The sequence below is a fragment of the Schistocerca nitens genome, chromosome 5 (assembly GCF_023898315.1).
Source record: "Schistocerca nitens isolate TAMUIC-IGC-003100 chromosome 5, iqSchNite1.1, whole genome shotgun sequence".
In the NCBI taxonomy this organism is placed as follows: domain Eukaryota; kingdom Metazoa; phylum Arthropoda; class Insecta; order Orthoptera; family Acrididae; genus Schistocerca; species Schistocerca nitens.
The window spans coordinates 80,959,645-80,973,079 of NC_064618.1; the positions used below are offsets into that span (position 1 = coordinate 80,959,645).

Here is a 13,435-nt window from a genome sequence, read left to right on the forward strand (position 1 = left end):
TTGCCTATCTGAAAATGCTTATGAAACATGATACAGTCTTGTGTAGACAACGTCACCCCCAGGTGTTCTGTTCTAATCCCTGTGCTATGAAGAGCAGAAAGCAGTTCAGAAATTGGAAGAAAAGTACTTGTTTAAAGGAATAGTGAAGCGATTATACTCATCTAGACATGTGAATATCCGTTGGTGTTGCTAGTTTCCAAAATTTACAGTAGTTTGAATAAATTAGCTTAGAAACCCTAGGTTTCCTTCTGAGAAGCTGGAGAAGTCTGAAGGACAGCTGCACTATTGCAGTGGCAACATGGGTTCCCTGGTGACGGTTCCGTCCAGTGGGGAGCCGCCGGTCTCCTCGAGCAGCGAGGCTCTGGCTGAGGCGTTGGCAGCACTGGTGGCGGCTATCAGGTCGGCGACGGACTCCGTCCCGGCACCGCTGCTGGAGCACGCGCCGCCGCTGGTACGCGCCGTGACGACGGACGACCGCGAGGCGATGCGCCGGCTCGTGGAGTCGGAGGACGGCCCGAACGTCCCAGACGGCGGCGGCAAGACGCCCCTGCACTGGGCCGTCCTCGTGGAGGAGGGGGCCGTCTTGCAGAGCCTACTGGCCTTCGGCATGTGCAGCGGCGGCGTGGGCGGCCCGCGGCTGCAGCTGGATGCGGCCGACCTGAACGGCTTCACGCCGCTACACTACGCGGCGGTGACGCGGAACTCGTTCGCGACGTACCTGCTGCTGCAGGCGGGGGCCACCGTCGACTGTCGTGACATGGACGGCCAGACGCCGCTGATGAAGGCGGCCAAGTGGGACGACGTGGCGCAGTGCCGCGCGCTGCTGGCGGCGGGGGCCGACGCGGCCGCCGCCGACAGAGCCGGCAGGACGGCGCTCCAGCTGGCGGCGGCCGCGGGCACCGCCGACATTGTGCGGCTGCTGCTGGAGCGCGGCGCGAGGGCGGACGCGGCCGACAAGGCGGGCCGCACGCCGCTCAACTACGCGCTGCGCCACTCGCGGCTGGGCGCGGCGCGGCTGCTGCTGCCCACGGCCGCCTACACCCCGCGTGTGGACAACACCGGCCGCACGGAGCTGCACTGGGCGGCGGCCAACGGCACGGCGGACATCGTGGAGCGCCTGCTCAGCTTCGGGCCGCCGAGGTAGGGACGGGCGATTATAATCAAAGAGCCAATTTCTTGCACTATTTAAACCAATCAATCGCATCTACCGGGTGATCAAAAAGTCAGTATAAATTTGAAAACTGAATAAATCACAGAATAATGTAGATAGAGAGGTACAAATTGACACACATGCTTGGAATGACATCGGGTTTTATTAGAACAAAAAAAAATTTTTTTTAAATGTCCGACAGATGGCGCTTCATCTGATCAGAATAGCAATAATTAGCATAACAAAGTAAGACAAAGCAAAGATGATGACCTTTACAGGAAATGCTCAGTATGTCCGCCATCATTCCTCAACAATACCTGTAGTCAAGGAATAATGTTGTCAACAGCACTGTGAAGCATGTCCGGAGTTATGATGAGGCATTGACGTCAGATGTTGTCTTTCAGCATCCCTGGAGATGTCCGTCGATCACGATACGCTTGCGACTTCAGGTAACCGCAAAGCCAATAATCGCACGGACTGAAGAAAGTAAACGTTTCACTAGAGGGAAGACTTGAACGAAGGATCTCTCATTCCGCAGCTGCTCACGCTAACCACAGGACCACGGCGCTCCTGAACTTAGACTATTCTTGATGTTGCCTATCTTACACATGGACTACTCAGTTTGTATATTTTGCTTATTTTTTTTCATAGTTTCACACAACTTCTTTCTGTTTTCTCGATTGATCTGTGTTCAATTTTTCAAGGCCTATCCACTGTGCCAACTTATAACTAAATCTGAGGGGGGTGCGATGGGGAGGTTCCCTTGTCAGTTGTATAAGGCTTCCTCATGCACGTGGGGCTCTGTCTGAGTGGACCCTTATTGCCCTAGCTAGTCGTGGGAACAATATGGGACCCTTGAAATCATCGCCTCCCAGGGATAGGGTCTACTGCCTCATAGTATCCACACCCATTCATCCAAAAGAACGAGTGGGGCGGCTACTCCTGGTAATAAGAATATTTTGGACTTCAGTAACAGGGCTCATGGAGTCAGGAATAACGATGTTTCTGGTAACAAAGAGGAAGGTGGGGACATTTGAGAACGTGTTCCCTTTCTATATCCTTAAGGGATTGGAAGACCTAGCTGGGACCTTAAAAACTATAAAATGACTGTGTAATGCCTCATTGTTGGTCGAAACTGACAGGTCGTAGGAACTTGGTGAATATGATATGATTGTTGAGATGCACACCTCACCTCGCCAGGTTAGCCGAGAGCGTTAATGCGCTGCTTCCTGGACTCGGGTAAGCGCGCTGGCCCCAGATCGAATCCGCCCGGTGGATTAGCGATGAGGGTTGGTGTGCTGGCCAGTCTGGATGTGGTTTCTAGGCGGTTTTCCACATCTCCCTAGGTGAAAAGCAGCCTGGTCCCGCCTCAGTTACACGACTGGAAGACATTTGAAACACGTTCACACTATTTCATGAATTACACTAGATGCAGACAGCTGGGGTATACTGCTTCTGTCCCAGGGGTAGAGGTTGGTGGCAAGAACGGCATCTGGCCACCCCTTCACACTAACCATGACATATCCGATTGTAACCACGTCGACCCTGCTACGAATGTAGGAAAAAGGCGAAAGCAAAAGAAGATGCGCACCTCTCTCACCTCCAGTATAGGTGTTGTCACGTACTGATATATCATGGACATAGCGGGACTGAAGCAACAATGGGCATCCCAGGGGATAGTCGATGTGGAGCAACGAACACGAAGGAATAATGGAGCAACTTAAGACTACCACTTTCATAGTCACATTCAATTGTCTGATGCTGCCTGAACATATAGAAGGATTCCTTTGCCTTATGTTTGGCCTTACATTCCAAACGCTATGCGCTGATATGCCAGCATTTCGGTCATACAATCACGAATTGTGGAGGTGAAGCGATCCACAGGAAGTGCGGAAAAGACGCTCATGAAGCTGGGACTGACTGCCCATCTCCAGAAACACCCTTTCTGGAGCCAAGACTGCCCTGAGTTTTCGCTGAGGAACGCAAAATACAGGAAATAAGTGACCAAGCGGATCCCCTAGGTTAAATCCAAAAAATAATATAAGGCGACGAAACCCTCTTTGTTCGCCACATCATATTCTTCCATGGTGCAGAATCCTATTCCCAAGGTGGTCACTTAGATACAGACGACATCTAGTGTGCATGTATCCACAAGCTTTTGTAATTGCACATGTACATACCCAGGAAAATAGTTAGGACAAAGCGATCCAGGCAGCAGCACCAGGAAAGACAAACTGTAGTACTGCAGTGAGGCTCCAGAAGGCAGAAGAAAAGCAAAGTGCCTCTCAATGCCCACTTTGCTCCTTGTCCACAAAGGGACACGGTGCAGGAAAGGTTCACAATTTTCGGATCAGCTGTCCCAAGCACCATCAGATGTCATTCTTTCCCGTCTGACTGACAAGGAGGACATCATGGAGTTAGATGCCTTGGATCCAGGCACCTCCTTCATTCCCCCTCGCTCTGGAAGTGCTTCTCCTCTGCAGTGCAATGATAGGGGTAAATTAAAACCACATTGATGAAATGGCTCCCATCCTATTGTGGAACTTGCAGGGGTTCAGGACGCATGTGCAGGAACTCTCTCTTACCTCAGGGTAGACCACTGTGTTTGTGTCTCCAGGAGACTAATTTCCATCAATCGTACACTCGTGAGCTACGAGATTATGACCTACACAAAAAGAATGAACTGAGTGGACAGAGAGCTAGAGGTGGTGTACGTATTTTCGTCAGTACCGACTGTCACTCCTCACCTCTCCCTTACACGGACTTTACAAGCAGTTGCCATATCAGTTCACGTGCGTCCTCTGTTGACAATTTATTACCTTTACTTGCCACAACATGATGGGCTCAATGAGGAGGCCCTAACCGACCTTATTACACAGCTCCCCCGCCCCTTCATCCTCTGTGGTGATTTTAATGAACACAATCTGCTTTAGGGCACTGCAAGTACCTTCGCCAGTGGTAGAGCAATTGAGAGGCTTCTCATGTCGTCATGCACATACTTGCTATATGCGGGATGGAACACACATTTCTGCACAGCAAATGGGTCGTTCTCTGCCATTGATCTCTCACTTTTCTCTCCAGCTCTTTCTTACACTACTCAATCGGAGGTGGTCGATGATTTGCACATAAGTGATCACTCCCCAAATCTGGATTCGCCTACTTGGAGTGGTACCCGAATGGAAACGACAGCGATGGATGCACGGTAGAGCAGAAAGGGCACTTTCTAGTCAGTTGGCCCAGTTTGAATATTTGCCAATGTCGAAGCATAGGTGGATCATATTACTGAATTGATCCAGCACGAAGGTGCAACATCCATTCCACAGTCCATGGAACAGCAGAAGAGGCAACCAGACCCTTGGTGGAGTGATGAATGCCACTCTGCAGTCAGGACTAGGCGTGCAGCTCTGCGTAGGTTCAAGTGTCAGCCAACTGCACAGAATCTTGTGACCTTTCGGGTGGCGAGAGCAAAGTGTCGCCAGATTATTCGAGAGAGCAATAAGAGATCGTGGCAACAGTTTCTGAACACCGTTAATCGATCCACAGATATCTCTGTTGTATGCGAGACCATCAGGAGAATTTGTGAGAGAGCTGGGAGGTGCCCTGTGGCTGCTGAAATGGGAAGCAGCGCTCTCCAAACTAATCCATGGGACATTGCCCAGACTATGGTGGCCTATTTTGTCACTGTTATTGCAACTGCCAGTCAGGATCCAGGTTTCCAGCGCCATAGTGTGATTGCTAAAGGTGTAGTTTGGACTTCCTGTCTACCTCTGCTGACGATTACAACTGCACATTATCCATGTGGGAGCCGTATTCCGCATTGTGTGCTGCTCGTGATACATCCCCTGGTCATTACAAAATCCATTACAGTACGCTGCGGCACCTCACAAGGCGGAACAGAGATATCCTTCTCGCACATTTTAATGCCATTTGGACGTCATGTCACTTTCCTAACTACTGGCGTGAGGCAAATACCGTACATTCTCGAGTAGTTACCGTAGTGTTGCCCTCACTATCTGTGTGGCAAAGACCTTGGAGCAGATGGTCAACCACTGCCTTGTCTTAGAATCCAGGCGACTCCTTCGTCGCTTTCAGTGTGGGTTCAGAAGGTATCGCTCCACATTTGATGACCTGACCCTACTGGAGGCGGTTATACAACAGGTCTTCCTGCACTGGCATCACCTTCCAGGTGTATTTTTTGACATTGGGAACGCTTACGATGCCATTTGGAGGCATGTTGTCCTGGAGCAGCTTTGCGAATGGGGTCTTCGTGGTTGTCTGCCCATTTTTATTGAGTCCTTCCTCTCTCCACGATATTTTAGATGCCGAGTTGGTGGCGTCCTGTCTGATCGCTTTGACCAGGAGAAATGTGTCCAAGGTAGCGTCTTAAGGGTGACTGTCTTTGCCATAGCGTTTTAAGGGCGACTGTCTTTGCCATAGATATTAATAGTCCATAGTGAAAAGTCCTGTCCAGTGTTCTTTGTTTGTGGATGACTCCTCTGTGTTTTGCTCTTCTTCAAGCCTCACAACGACAACACGTCACTTGCAACTATCTCTTCGACGTTTGGATGAATGGGCGCAGAAGAGTGGTTTTAAGTTTTCTACTGATAAGTCTGTGTGTGATCATTTTAATCATTCTCGTTCAAACATTCCTGAGTTGAGGATGAGGGACACTGACCTTACTTTTAAAGACACAGTGAGGTTACTCGGCCTCGTATTTTACTCTAAGCTTACATGGTTACCACATCTTAAGAACCTGAAGAAACGCTCACATAAGGCTAAGTATTTTAAAATATCTTAGCCATAATACATGGGCAGCAGACAGGAATTGTCTGCTCTGGTTTTACAGGGCCTTTGTGTGATCGTGGCTCGATTATGGGTGCATAGTGTATGGGTCTGAGAGACCCTCTTATTTGAAAAGCTTGGATGTGGTACAAAATGAAAGGATTCGTATGGCCACTGGGTCATTCAGAACAACCTCCATACTCAGGTTCTGTGCAGAGGCTGGTGAACCACAATTTCACATCAGGCGACAGCCGCATAAAACACAGTTGACACCAATTACACCTGCACACCATATTGTTGCTCGGCTTCCAAGGCCACGGTTTTTCATAAGAAGCAACAACAACGATACCCTATGGGATTAGTGCACAGGATTGCCTTGTAGAGACAGTTGCTGCTGATCTTAGTCTTTACGTCGAGGTTGGAGCAGATTTCCCCCTTGGCTCTTCCAGAGACCCAGACTTACTTTAGACTTCACTAATTTTAAGAAAATAGTATGGCAGATTTTACGTTCCAATCTTTGTTTTTTATCATTTTAGATGTTCATCATGGCCTCACAGTAGATCACACTGATGGCGCCAAACATGGGCATTCCCTTGGCTGTTCTCTAGTGTGCCCTGACCAGGTTACCAGGATTAGCCTTCCTGACCATTATACCATTTTCGTAGCAGAGCTGGAGCAGATGCGTCGTGTTCAGGGCAAACGGTCTCTCATGTGCACTGATTCCCTTAATGCCTTACACTTGTTACACAATCTGTATCCTACTGAGGAGGTGGTACAGGTGATATATAAGACCTACTGCACTTGCTGCAAAGGTGGTAGGGCTGCCAAGGAGGCCTGCAGAGGACAGGACGTGGCACAGCATCCTATTCCCTTGCAGGCTGTCATTTCGGCACTACACAGGAAGAGGATGCAGTTGTGGCATGAGGAATGGCTGGCGGTGACAGACAACAAGCTGCAGTTGGTGAAGTCAACTATTCGACTGTGGCGTTCCTGCAGCCAGTTGTTCACGCGGGATGAGGGACACTGACCTTACTTTTAAAGACACAGTGAGGTTACTCGGCCTCGTATTTTACTCTAAGCTTACATGGTTACCACATCTTAAGAACCTGAAGAAACGCTCACATAAGGCTAAGTATTTTAAAATATCTTAGCCATAATACATGGACAGCAGACAGGAATTGTCTGCTCTGGTTTTACAGGGCCTTTGTGTGATCGTGGCTCGATTATGGGTGCATAGTGTATGGGTCTGAGAGACCCTCTTATTTGAAAAGCTTGGATGTGGTACAAAATGAAAGGATTCGTATGGCCACTGGGTCATTCAGAACAACCTCCATACTCAGGTTCTGTGCAGAGGCTGGTGAACCACAATTTCACATCAGGCGACAGCCGCATAAAACACAGTTGACACCAATTACACCTGCACACCATATTGTTGCTCGGCTTCCAAGGCCACGGTGACCCTCACGCGTCTTAGACTTGGGCACACACAGTTTTTTAGTCCAGCGAGAGTAGCCCCCATTTTGTAATGCTTGTGGTGTGCACATCTCTATCCGCAATATTTTAGCACAGTGCATTTTATAAAGTGACGCAAGGGCAGAAGAAAATATTTCAGTTTTAGGTTTTAAAGTTTTATGATGTGTCTGGGCTCTGACCTAAACTTTCAGGCTACAGGTTGAGTGTGTTGCCAAATGGCTTGCTCCTCCTCTTTTCTTCAACAGCCACATCCATTTCCTCTGTTTTTTCAGCTCCTTATGTCACTTTCATCCGCTGTAGTTAATGTTTTAATATCGACACAGAACTTCATTCCGTGCTTCTGTGCGATTGTGCATATAGTTTGCTAATTTTTGTTACCTTTGTTTTCCGTGTTGTTTTATCTTCTTGTTCTATTTATTGTACCGACAATGTTTTCGTGCGGGCGCTGAAGACTATGCTGTCCTGCACCCATACAAACATCTCCATCCATTCCATGGTATCCTCACATTTAGAGTCAGTCCATCTTCTTCTCTATCTTCCTCTTCCTCTGTCACATTCCACTACCATTTCTACCATTATCTTGCTAACAAACGTGTCGTTTCTTCTCATGACGTGTCCATATTGTTCCAGTCTTTTATCTTGATTCTTCTTTGACAATTCTGACCCATTAGCACTGCTTGTTACTCTCACTCTTCTGATATTTTTGACTCTGTTGATGCCACATTCTTCTTATCACTTTGATCCCAGGCATATGAATTATCTTACAAAGTCCCTTAGTTGATGTCCATGTCTTGGGACTATACAGCATTGCATATTTCACTACTGAATTAAACACAGTTCCTGTAATTTTTAGGTTTAGTCTTTTATTGCACATGCACCTGGCATTCTTTCGCAGTTCATCTAACCTATCTAGGCTACTTACTATGGGCTACTGCTGTATCTGAATTGCCATCACTAGACACTATTGATCCTAAATAATCAAAGTTCCTTCAATGCACGTGTACCGTTTTATTTTTATATTCATCCCTCTGTCTTCCAGTACTGTTCTCCATACTTCCAATCTGGTTTCCAGCTTGTAGACGCTATAACATCTATAAACATCGTACAATGAAGAACCTGTTGACCAATACCTTTTTTTAACATACTAGTGATCAATCTCAAAATATATGGGTTGTACAGTGGCGCTTCATGCAGCGTTGCCTTAGATGGTATGTAATCCGTTGCCCGCCACCATCTCTTACTGGCATTCTTGCACCATTATAAGTGTCCTGAGCAAGATATGTTTGTGACATTTGTCTTCTAGAGTTCCAGATTAGCTGCTGTAGTACACTGTCATAAGCGTTTTCTAGATCTGTAATAACTGTATAGAATTCCTTCTCCAATAACTGATTGAGTCTATTGTTATGTCTTCATTTTACATGTAAAAAAAAACATTTGCTTACAATTATTGTGTAGTAAAAAGATTTGTCTTTTTTGTAACAGACGATGATTGTTCGGTTTTTATGAAGTACTTAACTACCTCTTATTTTTAGCAGAAACATATATCTATTTAATATTTCATAGCAAAGCTAGAAAAGTTCTTTTTAGGATAGGTATTGCAATGAATACGTTTACAAGCAAAAAACTCTCATGAGGTGAACTGTGCAACGCTGATTTATATAATTTTCAACTCAGTCTTGGAAGACTGGCGAGGAAACATGAAAGAGGAATTTTCTTGTTTCCATGCAGTGCTGACAACTCACAGGTTCGTGCACCTCGTACCGATTGGCAGCTATGATGTGAACTGAGGCAAAATTAGCGAGGTCTGATGAAAGCTCAAACATGCTCGTATAAGAACTCACTTCTTACGTAATCTATTTCTGAACTGACAGACAACACAGGATTTCGTCACACTTTTTAAGAAGATTATCTTTAGATTGCCAATGATAGCACAACTGTAAAGAGAACACAGTCAAATGTTCAAACTTGGGCCAGTCACGCACGAAGAATACATGGGGACAGTGAAACTTGTTTCTGTAATCGAGCTATAGAGAAGGTCGACACTCGTTCTGCTTTGAAACAAAAATGAAAAATCGAAATAATTTCTGTAAGTATAATAATACACTGAAGTGCCAAAGAAAGTGGTATAGGCATCTGTATTTAAATACAGAGATGGTGTAAACAGGCAGAATACGGCGCTGCCGTCGGCATGGCTGTATAAGACAACAAGTGTCTGGCACAGTTAGATCGGTTACTGCTGCTACAAGGCTGCTATCAGGATTTGAGTTTCGACGTGGTGTTGTAGTCGGCGCACTAGCGATGGGGCACAGCATCTTCGACGTAGTGATGAACTGGGGATTCTCCCATACGACCACTTCAAGTGTGTACCGTGAATATCAGGAATCTGGTAAAACTTCAAATCTCCGACATAGCTGTAGCCGGAAGAAGATCGCGCGAGAACAAGACCAACAACGACTAAAGAGAATCATTCAACGTGGCAGAAGTGCAACCGTTCCGCAAATTGCTGTAGATTTCAAAACTGAGCCACCAACAAGTGTCAGCGTGCGAAACGTTCAACGAAACGTGGATATGGGCCTTTGGAGCCGAAGGCCCCCTGGAGTGCCATTGCTGACTGCACGACAGTTTTACGTTTCGCCTGGGCCAGGTGACGCCGACACTGGACTGTTCATGAGTGGAAACATGTTGCCTGGCTGGACAAGTCTCGTTTCAAATTGTATCGAGTGGATGGACGTGTAGGGATATGGAGAGCACCTCGTGAATCCATGGACCCTGCATGCCAGCAGGGGCTGTTCAAGCTGGTGGAGGTACTGTAATGGTGTGGGGCGCGTGCAGTTGGAGTGATACGGGACCCATGGTACGTCTAGATACGACTTTGATGGGTGACACGTACTTAAGCGTCCTGTCTGATCACTTACATCCATTTATATCCACTGTTCATTCCGACAGACTCGGGCAATTGCAGCAGGACAGTGCGACACCCATGCATCCAGAATTGCTACACAGTGGCTCCAAGAAAACTCTTCGCAGTTTAAACACTTCTGCTGGCCACCAAGCTCCCAGATGTGAACATTATTGAGCATATCTGGGATGCCCAGCAACCTGCTGTTCAGAAGAGATCTCCACCTGCTCGTACTCCAATTTATGGACAGCCCGGCAAGATTCGTGGTGTCAGTTCCCTCCAGCACTACTTCAGACACTAGTCGAGTCCATGCCTCGTCGTGTTGGGGCAGTTCTGAGAGCTCGCAGGAGCCCTACACGCTATTGGGCAGGTGTACCAGTTTTTGGCTCATCAGTGTAGATTATGGAAAATTGACATGAAAGAAATATAGGTGTATCTATAACGTGTGACCAAAGTAATTGTAGTGTAGTAATGTCACCCATCCCGACGTGCAGGTGGCACCAAGACATGGCGGGCATGACGCCTCTGCTGCGGGCGCTGCAGGCCCGTAACGAGGCGACGGCCACGCTGCTGCTGGACGCGCCGAGCCGCCACAAGCGGGCCGCCGACCGCGTGGGCATGACGGCGCTGCACTGGGCGGCGCGCGCCGGCCTGCCGCGGCTGCTGAAGCGCCTGCTGGAGGAGGGCGGGTCGGCGTGGGCGCCCGACCACAAGGGCCGCGACGCGCTCATGCTGGCGCTGCTCAGCGACGACGAGGAGACGGTGGCCGCCGTGCTCGGCCACGACGGCTTCTGCCAGCGCGCCGACAACTTCGGCAAGACGGCGCTGCACCTGGCTGCGACGCGCGGCCACGCCGCCATCGCGCTCAACCTGCTGCAGCACGGCGCCGACGCCGACGTCAGGGACTTCCTGGGCTGGACCCCGCTGGCGTGCGCGGTCTACTACAAGGCGGACGCCGTCGTGGACATCCTGCGCTGCTACTCGGCCGAGGAGGAGCCGGTGCACCACATGGAGTAGTGCGGGCTTCGTCGTGCCGATATCACAGCGGTGGAGCGACAGACTTGCACTGCCAGGGAAGGAACATTTGGTGCAGGTGACAAGCTAAAAGATTGGTGCCGGCATGTTAAAAGTGGCAAGGGACAAAGGACTCGTTTCTTCTTGTCAAAGGACAAGCACCTTCCGGAATGCATCCTCAGCAGCTCTGCTTAAACAATTGGTCAGCTGTCTATTCCTCCCACCATGACCATTTGTTTTTTTTTTTTCATGGAAAAGAAAACTGAAAATTGCTAGTGATTCCATGAGTACTTTAAAACAGACGAGGAGACAAATTTAATACACATGTGATAACGAAGTTCCTGTTCTATTGGAGAAATCTGCCAGAACAACTTGCAAAATGTTTTAGCTTTCCTCCCATCTATCGTTTTAAATTACTAAAAGTTTGTATTAGAATACTTACCTTGTATCTACATCTGTGAATCTGTTAGACTGAATTCATTAAGTCGTGCAGATACCTGTACCAAGGTGCATGCAAATGTGTCGGGCTCAAATAAAGGCATACGAATGATTTTAGTGTTTGTGATCTCCCATATTGTCCTCACAGTTGTTTACAGCTGAGTTCTTCATATAACCAAGCGGACATAGAATAGGTTCAGTACATCCAGGAGTTACAATATCACACTGAGATACCTAAATCCACAACCGAACAGGATAGCTCAAGAGAACTTGTCTTTTCACTGACTGATTCACCACAAGTGAGACGTACATGACACTAGCCCGAAACAGTTCCGCTTTCGAACATGTAAGGAAATCAGGCGAGGAGGAGGGAGGGGGGTAGAATAGGAGAGATATCCTGCTAAATTTGATGAACCATTCCACAACAAAACAACTTTCAGAGTTACGATTTATCTTTGGACTTGCCCATTGGCTGTCGATGTCTGCCACGCTTCATGGAAAAGTTAAGCTGGCAAGGGCTACTCGCTACATTAGCTAACTCTCACCGCCCACGAAAATATTTGATATACACTAGCGCGCACGCTCGCAAGCACACCCTTCATCCATCCATCCATCCCTCCCTCCTTCCTTCCTTCTCCATTCATGGCTCATTATAACAGCGTAGTTGATGGAGAGGACACATAGGCGAAATAAATGAAGAAATTAACACGTGTCTCATCCAGCGGCTGATTATTAACTTGACAAAGTAAGTTGTGACAATGTCGGCAGCAGAAACAGACGAGACATGTCATAAATGCAAGGTTATGAAACAGCTCCAACTGACCCATTTCAGCACTTCAGGCTTCTAGGAAAAACAGCCGGGCTTGTCCTTACAGTCCCTAGCATCTTTATCTCAACAGCTAAAGAGAGGATTTTGCCTAGAAATTAATGAATAAAGTAGAAGAATCAGACATAAACTATTAAGAAGCCAAATGGTTCAATCATTTTACAGAAATCACAATTACCACTGACATGAAATGGAATGGAACTGACCCTGCAAACAACAATCTATCATGAAAATATGACGTACACAAAAGCATATGTAACAATATAAAATGTTTCCGATTTAATTGAAAAAAGCAGGTAACACAAGCCAAAAGATGACGCAAGGAAGAATATATGCAAAATTTATTCATTATAACCAAAAGGAGTAAATAATCAAATGGATTCATATGTTGTGAATACATACTGCCAGAAAAAAATCGCAACACAAAGCGGGAGTTGTGCACATGCACGATAGTTGGTACGCGTGTTTCTGTATTTTGAAAGATCTCTCCTCAAATTTCGCGCCAGTCGCATAAGAGTGAGGATGCCGATCGTGTTCGCTTTAAATACACGCTGTAATGGTCGTGAGCGTTAGTTGCCTTTCAGACGGGACGTGTTGGGTTGATGATAGCCAAGAATGCCTTAAAGGCGACAAACACGCCGTTATCAACAGCTCACTGAGTTCCAACGAGGTTATGTAAGGGGTACGAGAAGCTGGATGTTCCTTCTGCTATTCTGTGCAAATACGCGGCAGGAATGGAGCCACTCCAGATGACATTTGGATGCGGTGGTCACGAGAATGTACGGTCGCAGCAAGACCGGGCTCCGGACGACCACGTGGGAAGACCATCCTGTTAGGCATATGGCTTGTGGAG

The 13,435-nt window shown here is 47.5% G+C and overlaps 2 protein-coding genes across 2 annotated transcripts; both read left to right on the plus strand.

Moving 5' to 3' along the window:
• The first annotated feature begins 298 nt into the window (after positions 1–298).
• On the plus strand, positions 299–1,144 carry LOC126260282 (serine/threonine-protein phosphatase 6 regulatory ankyrin repeat subunit C-like). Its single transcript, XM_049957607.1, has one exon. The coding sequence runs from the start codon at positions 299–301 to the stop codon at positions 1,142–1,144; it is 846 nt and encodes a 281-aa protein (XP_049813564.1).
• A 9,667-nt stretch (positions 1,145–10,811) lies between these two features.
• LOC126260283 (ankyrin repeat domain-containing protein 65-like) lies at positions 10,812–11,321 on the plus strand. The gene has a single exon (XM_049957608.1). The coding sequence runs from the start codon at positions 10,812–10,814 to the stop codon at positions 11,319–11,321; it is 510 nt and encodes a 169-aa protein (XP_049813565.1).
• The last annotated feature ends 2,114 nt before the right edge of the window (positions 11,322–13,435 follow it).